Source organism: Synchiropus splendidus, chromosome 15 (assembly GCF_027744825.2).
Source record: "Synchiropus splendidus isolate RoL2022-P1 chromosome 15, RoL_Sspl_1.0, whole genome shotgun sequence".
NCBI lineage: Eukaryota > Metazoa > Chordata > Actinopteri > Syngnathiformes > Callionymidae > Synchiropus > Synchiropus splendidus.
Genome location: NC_071348.1, coordinates 11379367 through 11396054, shown reverse-complemented (window position 1 = coordinate 11396054; position 16688 = coordinate 11379367). Strand labels below are relative to the sequence as shown.

The 16688-nt window shown below is 41.0% G+C and overlaps 1 protein-coding gene across 1 annotated transcript; it reads right to left on the bottom strand.

Annotated features, from left to right (window-relative positions):
- Positions 1 to 2441: 2441 nt before the first annotated feature.
- On the bottom strand, positions 2442 to 16372 carry mmut (methylmalonyl CoA mutase). Its single transcript, XM_053844120.1, has 13 exons — positions 16275 to 16372; positions 14922 to 15354; positions 14489 to 14856; positions 14259 to 14416; positions 13545 to 13716; positions 13221 to 13469; positions 11591 to 11702; positions 9106 to 9221; positions 8715 to 8830; positions 8002 to 8133; positions 7766 to 7913; positions 5155 to 5322; positions 2442 to 3001 (listed from the first exon to the last, which is right to left on the bottom strand). Exons 2-13 carry the CDS (start codon positions 15316 to 15318, stop codon positions 2873 to 2875), a joined length of 2265 nt encoding a protein of 754 aa, XP_053700095.1. The 5' UTR covers positions 15319 to 15354; positions 16275 to 16372; the 3' UTR covers positions 2442 to 2872.
- Positions 16373 to 16688: the final 316 nt, after the last annotated feature.

Below are 16688 nucleotides of genomic sequence, written 5' to 3'. Positions count from 1 at the left end.
GAGTTAGTTCACCTTTTGGCTGGGAACTCCCTGGATAATCCTCTCCAACGTCCGCTTGCTCAGCAATAAGACGGATGAACTCGCGATGATGTTGAGAAGGAACTGAGACTTTTCCTCCTCTTGTGTTTTGTGTTTCACGGAGATGCAGCTGAGCGATCTCATCCCGGACACTGCGCTTCATCTGGAGGGTTTCCAGCTTCACCGCGCGGACTGGGTTCCGGAGCTCACCGGCAAAACCAAAGGCGGAGGAGTGTGTTTCACTTCATTCCATGTTTCACAGCCTAATCTACTTGTCACTCACTCCCACCACTTATTAATGCGTAGCCACAGCTTCATCTCCTGCACAAGCGTAACATGGTCAAGTGTTATTAACCCATGTGCATGCAAACATGTATGTCCACTCCAGTGCAACAGAATCCTGCAAAAGTGTCCCCAAAGCAACACTTCATTGACTCACTAAGTGGCATTAGCTGTTCTCTAGTATTAAATGCTGGCTATATTTCAGTGTAACTACAACAAACGACGTCATTTTAGGGGGTTCATTTCATCATAAAAAGGTACAAATTCAATTGTCATTTTTAACACAAACCTACTGTTCATTCAATATTAATTCAGCTGTTCCCAACTGGTTTCCCAAAGGGCATCCTAAAAATGAGTCATAATGGAGGCAAGTGAAGAGTTTAAGAATGTTACTACGCTACTTGGTGCACGAGGGTTTCACTTTACGCAACGTAGCGAATCTTTTGTTCACGACTGGACAGAGATGGGAAGCTCTTGAGACGCTGCTTTCCCTCGAATTAAATAGACATGATCAAGTCAGCAGTCCAATTCCAGTCCCTCCCGCGGTGTCCATGAATGAATATCAAAGTGGTCGAGCCAAGATAAATGGGAGCCAAATGAAGTTCATAAATGACATTATGAGACGCCTTCATGGCATGATCGAGATGGCGATGGCTTGCGACGGCCTGTCTGCTGCTCTTACATCCACCATGGCTCCAGATTTACCATGGTCTTTGTCATGACACAGACAAGGCTGATGAATAGAAAGTTCTGGTGACCCTACACTGATATGCTCTTCTCAAAATGAAAAGCATTTCATGCAGAAAAAACGTGGAACCAGGAGAGACCAACTGGTTTTTAAAATGATTTTATAGCAACTGGAGCTAAAAATATTTTAACCAAAATATCTGAGGAATAACACGACCAGATGTATTTACAAAAAACGCGACATACTTAAAGAAATAGACCACTACTACTACTAGATTTAACCTTTGCATTTGTTTCTTGGAAACACAGAGTTCCATCCGAAGGATTTGCCACTGACTTATATGGCTACTGCAGCTGCAGATCACATTCACAACCACCACCAACCATGCATGAGACATAAGCGCTGCTCCACAGGACTGCATGCACCAGCCTATTAGATGCAGCTATTGTGGCTATAGCTGGAATGCATTTGAGAACATGGAGGTTCGACGCTCTTCGGGAAAAATGATCCATGTGCAAGCGTTGGTTTCAAGGTTTCCGGCAACACATGCATAAGTGACTACCCAGTTTCTCACATGGACAAATATTGTTAATTTTTCAAAGATGTGTTTCTTGTTTGAAGTAACTTAAAGTTAGGTGTTAAGTGGCTGTGAAACTGCAAAAGGATAAAAAAGGGTCTCAACTTGCACAAGTCCACGTCACCAGAGGAAAACATCAAAAATAGATTCCAAGGAAAAACCCAACTACTCATTGTATAAATGCTTTGATGCTGTATACATTGATGTCTGAGAACTGGTGTTCATAGCTACACACTTGGCTGGAATTTTCAAAAAGCATTGTTTTCAGTGAGGGAAAAAAACTGCGTATTCATCAAGGTTATTACAGTTTAGTGTAGTATAGTTTAGTATATTGTGGTAGAAATAAAAATAAAAAACAAGTTTTTTCCTATAAGGATAACTTACTCAAAACGAACTAAAATTATAGCAAAATTGTCCTTAGTTTTTGTCTTTATATATGTCATGAAGAAGCATTTTGAGATGATTTCAAATCATTTGATTTGTGCTCAGCTGGTGTTACGACAGCTGACCTGACAACACAGACCAGCGAGATGGTGGTAAGTTGGGCAAAAGCTTCATCTTTCCAAACTTGATGCATTTATTTTAAATGGTGTCTTTTGTTGAGTGTGCATTACTAATTTTGTGGCCCATTTCAATCCTGTACTGTGTTCCGAAACCCCATATTGAAAGAAAAAAAAAACCTAATAACTGGACTGAAACTAAGCAGTTTACAAAAACTTAAACTAATAAAAACAAGCCAACCCACTCTAAAAATTAATTAAAACTAACTGAATTTAATATACAAAAGAAAAATGTAATAAAAAGGAAAACTAATGAAAAATCCAAAACTACTATAACTCTGGTTTTTGGTGTGAAGGCGAGGTCAAATCGCACACAGAACAGACTGAATGTTGACTTTTTATTCACGGTTCACACTTCGACTTCGCCTGCCATAGAAAACTACATCCCACTTGTTGCTTTTGTCTTTGAGAAACTGGCAAGATGCTGTAGGCAAGGCCACGTGACTTGTGTCATCGCCAAGGGACTTGTTTAGAAAAGCATTCACTGAAACACGATCGAAACAACCCATCAAGAAGTTTCTGCTTTTAACAAACAATGAGCAGAACTCTGTTATGACCTCGGCAGCAACATCAATAATTACAAGAAGAGCTCTCCTTGGAAGCGTAGTTTCTCATTACCTTAAATTGCCAGACACAAAATGTACTCAGTTTTCATTCAAAAAACATGATGATTGAAATTTCTTTTGGCGGCGACGACAGGCGCCTTGTTTTATTCAGGATGAAGGAAACGATTGATGATTTCTGGAGTCACATGGCCTGTCGGATGTTTTCCAAGCTCTTCTCGATGTTGTCGATGACCTCCACGGCGGCTTGGGGGATTCTGGTACCAGGGCCGAAGATGGCTGACACCCCGCTCTGGTACAAGAACTCGTAATCCTGCAGTGAAAGAGAAAGCAACAGCAAATCCATATTTCGTTTTCATTAAAAGGCCAGTCTACAGTTGAACCGAGAAATACCAAGAGTTCTCATGCTAGTCTCCCTTTTGGCAGCATCATGGACTTCGGCTTTGCATTTCATTCACCGATTATCTGTTAAAAGGTAGGGAGGGCTGCCGTGCCAGCGGTAAGCCTCACACCTCACTTTCCCACACATCAGCTCCGAGTGAAAAACATCCAGAGGTGTTCCAAAGAGTTCCTGACTCTGTTCCAATCTCAGCTTCTACAAGACCTCATGCATACTGATGTACAAACTATTGCGTGTCTTGGAGTTTGAACTGGGTTGTTGGTGACATGAAACCTCCTCTGAGAACAAACACACAGATCATACGTCATACACCACATTCAACAGATCAGAATGCTTGGATTTCTCCAACGTGCTTTCAATCCATAAGTGCTATTCAGCAGTCAGTTCATGTAGCTGTGAATGTCTCCACCTACTGCATTCATCAAATATTCCAAGCACTATTCTATGTCCAAGATAACATAGAAACTGAAGGCCACACCGTCCGTCCACCTGCAGTACATCCACAACGAAAGACGCATCTTCAAGGCCAGTGGTGGCAATGAATTGGAACAAAGACATTTGAAACCATTTGGAACTCCTCATCCAATGATCTTTAATTTCTTATATCATGTTACCTGGCTCCGTTCTTGTTCCAGTAAAGTTGTATGCTGCCAAACTGAAGTGGTGTTTCTGCCTGCGAAGTTGCTCCACCAGGTGCCGCAAGGATTGCAATATTACACAATAATTATGGGCTATTAACTGCAAACTTTGTGGGATTTGCGTTGTGTTTTGTGTGTGGGTGCTCCTCAAACAGTGGCAACTAAAAGTTTGCCGGAACAACAACAAAGGAGTCGAGCTCATGGGCTTATAACCAAAACATAAGGTGTCCCATGTTCAACCCCCACATCAAAGCAGTTTCCTTAGCTGCCTTTGTTAGTTTCAAAACTGACAAGCAGAGAGACACAGTGGCAGTTTACTGTAGCCTTGGTTTTCATGTGAAGGTGAGGCAAAAATGGGCATCAAAGTTTACACGAATAACAGAAGTGACACCTATTTTTAGCAACAAGGAGGCTGTTTCCGGGCAACTCCGGTGTCCTCACCTTAACCACAACCATTCTTTCTGAACATCAGGAAGAGCCATGGGAGGCACTGAACTGAAAACCCAACATCAGGCTTTTAGCTAGAAGGCATCTTGGGTGTCCAGCGGATACCCTAAACTGCAAAACAGGAAAAAATGGACGCCCTCCAGCACCCAAAACTGGACGCCCTGTTTCCTCCGCAGGACGCCTGAAATGTATTATTCGTGTCGGTATAATGCCCAACTCATAGTGTCATCTCATTCAACTTTAAACAATCCTTCACAAAACTAACTCATTGCTCATTGCTTTCATGTCTGTTTGTTATTTGACTCAGATGCTTGTTTATTTGTTGTTAACCAAGTTATTTTGGTACAAATAGATGTTTACAGCTTTGTTTTTTACCAGCAAGTTGTTAGTTGTCAGTTGTTGACAAGGTGTGTCGAGAAGGGGTGGGGTGAGGGGCGGGGTTATGGGTTGGAGGCTGGGTTTTGGATGCCCTGTTTCAAAATCCTAGCTAAAAGCCCGCCCAACATGGAAGGCTGACCTCCGCATCAACACTGGGTGGAAAAGACCCGACAACTGTCACAATGTGACGCCTGAGGAGCGAGAATGAGAACACGTAAACAGCTGAAAATAAAGTTTCAAATTTCGTCAATATGGTTGTTGTAGACATACTTCACATTCCAAGGGTTTCAGCCAAAGCAGAGCTGTGAGCAGATCTTGATGCTTCTCACTCCACTCGCAGGTGCATCAACACATACTTCGAAGTGTCAGGATTACCCACAGTTTAAGTTTTAAATTCTACTTCCTTGTTCACAAGTCTCCACTCTGCGGCGTGTTATTTTATCAGGTCTGATCTTAATGTTCCACCAGAATGACAAAAGACTGCTGAGAATCAAAACAAAAGGTGCCCTGTAGTTCAACCTCCACATCAAAGCCACTTACCTAGCTGCCATGTTTGTTTTGAAAAATGAAAATAAGCGAGAGGAGGGTGTTTGACAGAAGTACCTGTGGCGGGATGACGCCTCCGCAGATGACCAGGATATCGGGCCTGTTGAGCTTACGGAGTTCTTTGATGAGTTCAGGGACCAGAGTCTTGTGTCCAGCGGCGAGTGTGCTGACCCCGACACAGTGGACGTCTGCGTCTACTGCCTGCTGTGCGACCTCAATAGGAGTCTAGATGGAAGCACAGGATCACTGACACTCAGTGAGGTACCACATCTTTACAGCAGCTCACACGGACAAGTCATTGAAATTGAGCATGAAACACACAAACTCAGGGAATAGACCCCGTTTGTTCCAGAGTTGTTGCCTCTAGCTGAATTTGAACCGTTGACCTCCTCACTTGCAGCGCTACCTGCAGTCAAACCATGCAGCCACAAACTGAATATAAAGAAATAGACTAGGCTTGTGTTTCACTGCGAGTTGCCAGCAACAGCGATTTATTTAATCAAGCTAGTGCCGTTCGTAATTGCAAAGAGTCACTGGTCATTATGAAAAGGTGAGACAGTTAACAGCTTTTCTGGATGTGACTGTCTTGAGGATGACATGGCGAGGGTTTTACACCTGAGGTGATGATGGGCTGTGAAGTCACACCGTCAGGTGCAGGAGTTTCATTTTTCTAAATAGAAGCCTCCGAGTTGCTTAACATACAAAAGGCTTTTGAGTAATAATTCGTGCAACTTTAATGATGTTTAAAAACACAGAACAGAGGCAGAAGTTGAATACATGCTCAGTCTTTGTCGATGAAACCTGCCAGTACACTACTACAGTATTTACTGCATGTACAAGTGTGCTGTAACAGACTGAAAAAAACTTTCCTTTTTCTTATGTGACATAAGTATTGAATTAAAAAAAGGTACCAAATAAAAGTACTACAGATTGTTTTACCAAATAAAAGTACAATAGAAAAAAAGCAAAGTGCTAAAAGGTAAAGTATGAAATAAAAATACTACACATTTTTAGTATTTGGTATTTTTAGTAAGTACCAAACAAAAGTCCTATGTATTTTTAAACAACTACTACATAAAAGTACTATGGATTAAAAAAAAAAACAACAAAAAACGTACTATGGATTTTTTTAAGTAGTTTTAGTAGTACCAAATAATAAACATGTTTTTATAATGTGTTTGGTCCCATAATTAATAAGTCAATTAATAAGCTCAGACGGCCATTAACACAGCATCACATGGAAGATAAAGAACACAAGTGCATGTACACGGAAAGCATCTGCATTTGTTACTAGCTCATGACTGAACATAAGTTAGTGCTAGCTTCAGAGACATGCAGAATTCTTAATGCAACAGGCCTTTGAATTGCTCTGCATTTTTCAATAGGCAGCACCCACTTTTGACAAACACACAGATCATAACAACCTGGAACACTGAGAAGCATGTGCTGATCGCTGGTCTGACCCGACGCAGGCGACACTTCTGGATCTAATAAGGAGGAGGGTGGGCTCGTATATATTTATATACAAGTAACATCCAACTTACGACCGGGATCGGTTCCGACCAACCGGTCGCAAATCAGATGCCATTCAAAATGGCCAACGCAAGGGTTATAGGTGCTACTGTAGTGGTAGATGGCTGTGTGAGAGTGAGATGCTGGGATAGTGTGCTGCCATAACTGTCGTATGCCATGCCGAGCTGCTACGTGCTGCGGTGCCAGACATTGAATACAAAAAATAAGCATCCGCTTAGTCGAGCAGGTCGTAAGTCGGATGTTACTTGTACTGTATGTTGCCTCCGATATTAGCCGGCACACCACGATTGTTGCGTTGTTATGCAATCTTATAACTTTTATGATTGTCACTGCTTCATATTTATTATGGTTAAGTGTTAACTCATAGAGTTGAGATGTAGGGGAACTTGAAATACACCTGAGAGCTAGAGAAATCTCACGCTGATTTTGGATGTACACAGCATCTGTTAACACATGATTTGCTTCATTCATTTTATGCACAATGTTGTACCTTGTTAGGAAGCTCAGCCAACACACAAACCCACCGTTGACAGTCCCTCATTCACCCATTCTTAATGCATCATTTTTCAGGTATTCCTTCAAGGAGGATTCATGAAAATGCCTCTCTGATGAAACACAGAGATGAGTGTCCGGGAGGGTTGAGAACTCTTCACCCATATGATGTTCAACATAATCCTGTCATGGTCTACACCGACAAAGAACAAGTCTATTGAAATGCTACTGCAGCCGTGCAGGTGTCAACAAAGTTATACAAACACTGTTATTCAGAAAATATAGCCACTCTTTTTATCCAATGAATTAATTTCATTTTCATTCATTTATACAATATTTTAACATTCAAAAAAGTCTTGAATTGAAAACATTAAATAATTTTCAATTCTATTATATTTTTAGTATAATATATATATATATATATATATATATATTAAATTAACCCAAAAACATCACGGTTGCCCTGTATTGCAATTAAAGACACATACTTATATTTACATGCTACATATGTTGTATAGCAGCTAGAAAATATAGCTTTGATTCTCAATAACTCAGTTCACAGCAGTATTTACTGTAATGTAAATATTTATAACGTAGACAACATAAAAGTAAATAAAATTACTAGCTGCTGACTATTCATCACCTGAAAGAGTGGTCCGATGTCCACATCAAATCCAAGGTCAGCAAACCCAGTGGCTATCACCTTGGCACCTCGGTCATGACCGTCTTGGCCCATTTTTGCCACCAGCAGTCGAGGGTTCCTCCCTTCATGTGTTTTAAACTCATTTACTCTGCAGATAGGCAGGAAAAAACAAAAGAGAAATACCATCTCAGACTGCACAAGCTGGGCGACACAAGATGAGGTTTACACTTGCCTACCTGTTATTGGCCACTGTGATCTCATCGTGCTCTCCAAACTCACTGCGGTAAGCACCGCTAACCATCCTGGTGCTGGCCTTGTGCTCCCCAAACACTCTCTTCATGGCATCGGTTATTTCACCAACAGAACATCTGATGAAAGTGGAGGCGCTTAAATGTGAATAGCAGCGTATTCTCTTCCCTCTCTATCTTGCCGCCCCAGTCAGAATGACTTTTTTTAAGTACAGACAAACACATGCACTTGAGGGACCACTGTCCTAGATAGCGCAGTCCAGAGCAGTTCTTCAATAAACAAACCTGACAAGAACCAAAATGTCATCTTCAAAAGGGCTGCTTACAATGTTCCAAACAAGAGACAAAAAAAAGTCCCTTAACATGAAGCATGTTGAGTTGACTGCACTTTTAGGGGTGAGCAAAAGCATTATTGAGAACTAGATTAGCACGGCCTAATCCTGGCATTACATTTAAAAAACAAAAAATGGGTTTTAAAGCAAAAAAAAAAAAAGTGTACCATCTGTATATTTATACCCCACAGTGTGAAGCAGGCTGGAACGAATGCCAGAAAACGGTTTAGCCAGAGACAACTAATGAAATGAGGAATAATATTATAACCCATTAGACACGCAAATGTGACTTAATTGACATATTTATTCCATACATGCCTGATGAATGCGAATGAATCAGAGAGCAGAACAATGAGCGAAAGTACGAACCTTGCTCGAGCAGCCTCCACAGCCAAGGCCAAAAGGTTCCCTTCCCTGGTTCTGGCGCACTCCTCAATCGCTGCAAGGCACTTCATTGCTACCTCAGGGTCACGACTTGCTCGAACCTAAATCACATTCGACATTGCATTTGTTCCCATTTTGTTTGTTTTCTATTGTAAATATATATATCTATATCAGGGGTGGGATTCAATTTCAAAACTTCAGACAGGTTGAATTAGTGCTGGATGTACTAGAAAGAGCCTTTTTCATAGAGTTGCAGGTGAACTTTTCATGTTCTGAGGCTTCTCTGACCAGCAAACATGTTTAGGACATCACAACACAGGTGGTTTCTAAGAGCTCTTATGGTTGTATTACTATAGATTCTTAAGAAGTCTACTACCTTAATCAACTTGTCGATCTGTTTCTGCCGCACAATGGTGTTGTCTATGGCCAACACCTCAACCGTCTCCTCCTTCTCCAGGCGGTATTTGTTGACACCGACGATGACCTCAGATCCTGAACAAAACACGGAATGCCAGGTTGAGAGCAAATCAGTGAGTCACCTCCAGATTAATTCAAGATATGCTCGATGTATTCAGGTTATCCTGGGTCTTGACTCATGGTCAAGCTAGCCGCCCACTGCATGGACTTTGTGACATTTCCGAAGATCAACTTCACCATAGCGAAGTCATCTGTCTTTAATGAGGCCAAAAGGGACGGGTCAGCTTTCAGGAGATCTAGGTTGATCGGACCCAGAGGAGGACAAGAAGCTCCATGAAATCTATCCATCTCACCTCTGAGCGAAGCACTGCCGCTTCTGTCAATGTGCTCCCTCCATTTTTATCTGAACAAAAGTGTGTAGCTATCCACAATTCTTATTTGTGTCATATCAGATCAACAAGATGCATCTGAGAGGGCGCTGAACTGATGCTCAAGGGCTAGTAATCCACCAGAATTCACACTGCTCAAAAGCAGACATGCAGTGTATCTCAGGTAGAGACGCCAGTTGTCTGTTTTTTTTTTTTCAATTTGAAACAAAACAAACCAGAACTAAAATGACTAAAAATGTGACTTAACAGGGTTCAAACAGTCGCTTCACATCATCAAATGATATGTGTTTCATGAGGTTCCAAACGTAAGGTTGGTAGGGTGAAGATTTGGTGAAAATGATGTGTACATAATCATCTTTCAGAGTACACAAACTTCTGCAAAACGTTCAGTGAACTTATTGATGAAATATTATTATGTGCTCAATGACTTTCATGACATGGTTGTCAGGTCATGCAATAACAATTATCTTGTGTTGGAAGAAAAAAAACATACCGTCCTCTGTTGAAAAGAAGTCAGGCGTCTAATTGTGCGGAAGAAAAGCAAACCACCATGTGCGCCTGATGGCCCCAAAAAACTGAATTTATCGCTGCACTGCTCTGCTAGGGCTATTTCCATTCATCGACGTATGCTTTTCTCCTGCTAACAGACAGGCAGTATGATGTGGGGGTCCGCTGGACAGGCGCAGGCATGGATCAAGGTTATCCCTCATCAACATTCACCGAGGGTCTGGAGTCATACATAAACATAGCCCACAGCCACCATCAGTTTCTTTCATTACTGGGGTAAGACTTGACTTGGAGATGGAAAACAGTGATGGTCTTCATCAACCCACAGCTGCATCAAAAGCACTTGACATATTTTATGAGGTAAGGAAGGTTGGATCTTCAATAAGGAATTGATATCGATCCTGACAGAAGTAGCAATGTGCGATATGATTATATTCGGTATGTGAAATGCCATTTGTATGGCAAAGGCTTCATGACGGCAGAAAACCATTCTGCCAGTAAATTCTAAACAGTACACAGAGAAACAATACTGAACCTTGGACTACAAGGATACATGAGTGCTATGCTGAGCATCTTGTGTAAGAATGTTCAATGAATATAAAGAAGCTTCACAAACTCAAGAACATCCATTTTGAACAGTAATCTGGGGAAAATAGTAGATGTAGATATACTTAAATAAAAACAGTGACTTGTTTTTATATTGCTTTTTTAATGAAAAAGAAAACAGTGTAATAAAGTCAAACCCAAAAGTGTCATGAAGGAAAAAAAGAACACCACAAGACTTGTTTTCACAATTCAAAGGGAAACCTTACACAAGGAGTGGTGTAGTTGACAAAATGACAAGAAAAGTCTGGGACAAATGTGGGCGAAGTGTGACTCGGGGGCAACATGTGGCCCTCATGAGATCAGAGTAAAACTACAATAGAAATTGAATTCCTTCCATCACTGCTTATTATTTGAATTGCTAGTTCTTTTGTTTCACCCCCTTATTTCCCCATCTGCTTCTCTTCCACAAATATAAATATAGTATTAAATAGTATCCTTTAAAAGAGTAACATGGGTTTTACAGCACTTTTTGTCATTCAAATCACATAAATAAAAGACATAAAAAATATACATCCCCGGTAAGTGCCTTCACATATTTAATGTTTCTTCCATCATTCTGTGACCAAGATATGCAACATTTCCAATGTTTGATTTATATTGGCAATATTTAAATAAAATGCATAAAAAAATGAAATAATATATCAAATATTATGTTGCAGTCTAATTAAACTGTTACCTATTTTCTCCTTGTTTTATAATATTTAAGTGACAAAACTTCTCTTCCTTCTCTTTTGCGCAACAGCAGTCAGTATATAACCCATTTGGCTCCACTGTAGGATACGAATATGTATAAATCCAGATTTCCTACATGAGTGACTTCACATCCAACTACGACCACTGATCAAGACCATTAAAAGGCATGAAATTACATATATTCTCAGCACTATTAATGTTCAAAAAACAAACTGTAGTAATTGTTGAAACAATTGTTAAATGAAATACCTGAATCAATGCGGGCTTGTCTCCGGGCTGCACACTCTTCTATACGGAGTTTGGGAATCCCCTCCACCACTGCTTGAGCCATGCCCCCCATTTCTTCAATCTCTGTAATGAACTGTGGAAGAAAATATAAAGGAGCCCTCACTTCAACATGGACAGAATTCAGAAGTATTTTAATATACACACCCACACTCCCCTACCAGTTCGGACGCAACCCTGCTAAAATAAGATCAGCTCATAAATTTTTACAGGGTGTCCCTGTAAAAATTTGAATAATAAGGTATTATTATTGTAAAATGTTAACATTATCTTAGAATTTAAACTCAGTCTGTGTTGGTTATTTCTCTTTTGAAATTGTAACAAGACTCTGCATGCATCTCCAGAAGCATCAGAAATATTTCTGAAGCATATTTGAAACCTGCAGATTTTGTTGAGTGATGTCAAGTTGCCAAACAGGTCACTCTCTCTCTTTCCCTGGATACAGGTCATGTTTATCTTCTACCTGGAAACTTTTGAGGAGATTTGTGCTCAAACGTCGCTGAAGGTGACAAGAAACTTGGACATGAAAATGGTGACATAACCCAAAGTCACCGTTCCAATAAGGACTTAGAATCTTGATTCTAGCGGCAGTTATGGCTTCCACACCTTAAACGTTCTCACGGATTTTGAGCTTTATGCCGACGGGGAGATGAATGAACATTTGGGACCAACACAACCGATGAAAAAAATACCTGCATGATTATTTATTAATTCATAAGGTGAAAAAGAGTTTACATGCAGCAGTATGAAACTAAATTCAGTGAGTCTGTTCTTGTTTTTAAAAATCATATTCAGGTTTTTTTCCTTTCAATTCAACTTCAGTCTTGTTCTTGTAAGATTTCACAGGGTACAGTAGTTACTTCAGAAAAGAAAGGAAAATCTTTGCATGTCACATTGAAAATGACATATGTAATTTCTGGACGATAAGGCACTACTTTTTTCTTGCGTTTTCTGACTTATACAACAGCACGGCTAATATATGGATTTTTACAGGCTGAAACCAGATTAAGTCAGGGGCAATGAAATCGATGAAATCAGATGCTTTTTATTTACCCATAAAGCACTCAAAATGTGCTGTTTTCACCACCAAGTCCACAGCTCCGTAAACAGAGTCAATCTCCTGGAGGTCTGGAATCCAGAAGCAGCTGCTGAGACCTGCTGTGGTGTTGGAACTTTGGGCACGCGGTAAAAAACAGCGCATTTTGAGGGCTTTAATGTGAATTAAAGATGTAAAACGCTGTCTCGAGACAAAGTGCGTTCGGCTCAAAAGTCTGATGTGAACACAATCGAGTTGGGTTTCGGCTGCTGACTTGATCCCGGCTGGACCTTATCTATCATGAGAGCAGCGTGGATAAATCCAGATGCATCGTATTACTGTCTACCTGTTTCCGCTATTTCCTGACTTAACAATCATCTTCACTGCTTACCTATGTGTGTGTGTTAAAAATATATTTCTTGTCATAGAGTAAAATACAATTCCAACAATATTCCTTGGCAAAGCTCTAAGATTCTCACTGTGCCTTTAGTGGACCGTGTCCCCTCCAGAGACTTAAATCCCACTGCTTTTAGGTCCCATTTCCCTCCCATGACAAACCTTCATGGCTGTGTTATAGACGTCATCTGTGAGTGACTCCATCATGTGAGAACCCCCCCAAGGATCTGCGACTTTGGGGATGCCTGACTCCTCCTGGATAATGATCTGCGTGTTCCTGGCAATACGAGCGCTCTTCACCGTGGGCAGACCCAGAGCCTCGTCGAATGAATTGGTGTGAAGCGACTGCGTCCCGCCGAACACCGCGGCCATGGCTTCGATCACGGTTCGGACCACATTGTTGTACGGGTCCTGGGAGGGAAGGCACACACTCCAGTTTACACTGATCGTGACTGGTTGTCAGAGTGTAACATAAAAGTACTTTACCTGCTCTGTCAGAGACCATCCAGAAGTCTGGCAGTGTGTACGCAGCAGAAGCGACTTGGAGTTCTTGGGCTGGAATTTCTCTTTGATAAGCGTCGCCCATAATCTTCTCGCCGCCCTCATCTTGGCTATTTCCATGTAGAAGTTCATCCCAATACCCCAGAAAAACGACAGCCTTTAGGAAGGAAAACAATTTAAAATAATCAAGAATTTATCATCAAAGAACATCTGTTCACCCTTCAGCGTTTTCAGCAGACTCATCTTCTTGCAATGAAACCATGTCTATTGATCAGTTTTTTGAATGTGTCCAATGTTGACAACAATATCTGTCAAAAGCAAATGAGCCTGAGTCAAGAATCAATACAGAAACGCTGTTAAAAATGTTTCCTGTTGGTGAGAATAAGACTTATCATAGATCCTCACTAGATTCTGTGAATTTGGTATCCTCCCTTCGAACATGACTGGCTTTTCATTTATTTTCCATTATTTGTTCATTCGTCACAATGACACATGTCATGTCATCTACGGTATGAGTGCAACTGTGCTCATCTTGAAGCTCGAGGAGGATCAATAAGCAATCAAAACAAGTCACCTCCTATAGTTTCATTCCTGCTCCTGTGACTGCAACCAAGAATTCATAAACCACTCTCTCTGTGTTATATTTAACATTAAAATCTTGAAAACAACACTTCCACAGCCGAGTTACTGAGCTTCTACCTGGGTGCAAACTCATCGATGGTTAAACCAGCCTTCAGGCCAGTGCGACAGTATTCCAGGCCATTCGCGATGGTGTAGGCCACTTCCAGAATGGCATCGGCACCTGCCTCCTGAAGATGGTAGCCACTGATGGATATGGAGTTGAACTTGGGCATGTGCTACAAAAGAGTTCAAACTATTTAACCGGTTAATTTTTCAAACAAAATAGCTTCATTGGTGGCTGTAAATACCTGTGAGGTATACGCAAAGATGTCCGCGATGGCGTGCATTGAGGGTTCCGGGGGGAAAATATAAGTATTTCTGACCATGAATTCCTTCAAAATATCATTCTGAATGGTTCCGGTGAGTTTGGCTTTAGAGACTCCTTGCTCCTCTCCGGTCACAATGAACATGGCCAACACAGGAATGACTGCACCATTCATTGTCATAGAAACAGACATTTTCTCCAGTGGGATTCCATCAAAAAGCATCTTCATGTCCTCGACTGTGTCGATGGCAACACCGGCCATGCCAACGTCACCATGCACTCTGGGGTTGTCTGAGTCATAGCCACGGTGAGTTGGCAGATCGAAAGCCACAGAGAGGCCCTGCTGCCCAGCTAACGTGAAAAAGGCAAAGAGTGAGACTTAAAAAAAAGCACATTTCATCATGTTAATTTAATACCTTTAATATTGTCCTTGTAGAACTTATTGCTCTCCTCTACAGTGCTGAATCCAGCATACTGCCGAATGGTCCATGGCCTGTTGGTATACATGGTAGGATAGGGCCCTCTAGTGTACGGAAAGACTCCAGGCAACTCATCCGGACTGCTGGCCGAGTCTGCTTTTGTGTACACAGGTTTTATGTTGAGTCCCTCTGGCGTGCGCCAGATCAGGTCTTCTGGGTTTTTTCCCTTCAGCTGCTTCTTAGCCAGAGTCACCCATTCTGGATTGAGCCCGACATCATCCTGACATGGTGTGGTCGTGTGGAGGAGGGAGCGGTGTGTTAATGTGGAGGAGGCAGATGCTCTTAACAGGCGTTGGACAGCCAACGACGCACATGTCCCGCGTGCAGTGAGCATGTTTACTCTTGGCTTGTTCACACCAACATGAAGGGGCTGAAGTGAACAATGCAGAGCAACACATGAGTCAGCAAAAGCAAGGAAACTTGTTACATTGTAGAGTGAAACAATTCCGCTAGAACAAACTAAAAGAAATAGACAATGATTGCCATTATTCCTCCCACAGTGGGGAAATTCAACATGGGAATCATTGACAATTTGGGCAAGAATTGTCTTTTAAGCAGCCAAACAGAGGCCTCATGAATGAACACATAATTCAGGAAGAAGTGCAACATTTTGACAGGAATTCATACTGCACAGCAATGAATAATCTCAATTTCAAATGTCATAGCAACAACTGGAAACATATAAATAGGTGACCGGCGACAACTAAGAAAGCAAATTACAATAGTAGGAAAGGCTTTATCACGAGCAAAGCAGAAGTTGTTTTTGTTTTGATACTCACTATACATTATACTGTATTACAGGGCACTTTTAAAGGGGTCCATTGTTATATTCAAAATTTGGTTCGGGGTGTACTTCATTTGTTCTCAAGCTTAATAAAGTGGGCTACTATTGTTTTACTGTAAAATTATAGGAGCTATGTCCGGTAGATAGAAGATATTGGAACGCAATAATGCGGTAACCGCGGAAGGTAAACAAATACATCGCTGTTTAGGAGGATGTTAGCAAACTTTGTAGTTCACAATCCATCCAGTCACACGACAACCTCATATAAACACTCGCCATTACTTGTACGCCAAAGGGAACATACCAGGGGGACATTGACATGACTATTACTTAACATTTAAGTTCCTCCGGCTGCGAGTTCAGACGGCTTGTTAGCCTTTAACTGTTAGCCGCGGCTAATACTAGGTGCTGGGGAGCTGTTTAAACACTACTAAACAATGTAAAATCTTTGCTGCTGCGCATGTCATGTAAAACGAAATAGTGGTGTTGCAGAGCGTTTTACTGACCTTGCCTTCGCTCACGCTCTGCTTTGTTGAGGAAAGGCGTGTGCATGTGCAGCCAATGACGTTTCATAACATCCGCTCTCAGCCAATCACAGGCTTCCGTCTAGAGTTCAACTATGACCTTTACTACCGGAAGTAAATAGACGTCGACTCTGATTTGACAACATTGTATACAACGAATAAAGAACAACAAAAACTCCGGCCTTAAAATCTAATCTGACAACTTTATTTAAAATTGTTGTTATGTAATAGTTTTTTAAGACAATGGTCAACCGGACTGCTTGGTAAGTGCATAAGTAATTGCTACAAATGTATTTAGAATATATATATATATATATATATATATATATATATATATATATATATATATATATATATATATATATATATATATATATATATATATATATATATATA

What these genes read in the sequence shown, in the direction of transcription:
- mmut (XM_053844120.1), bottom strand. Translation starts at nt 15,318, where the DNA reads ATGCTCACTGCACGCGGGACATGTGCGTCGTTGGCTGTCCAACGCCTG. An exon ending in ATCGATGAGTTTGCACCCAG is followed by an intron (nt 13,717 to 14,258) that starts GTAGAAGCTCAG and finishes TCCTTCCTAAAG; the next exon opens with GCTGTCGTTTTTCTGGGGTA. An exon ending in AGATCGACAAGTTGATTAAG is followed by an intron (nt 8,831 to 9,105) that starts GTAGTAGACTTC and finishes AATGTGATTTAG; the next exon opens with GTTCGAGCAAGTCGTGACCC.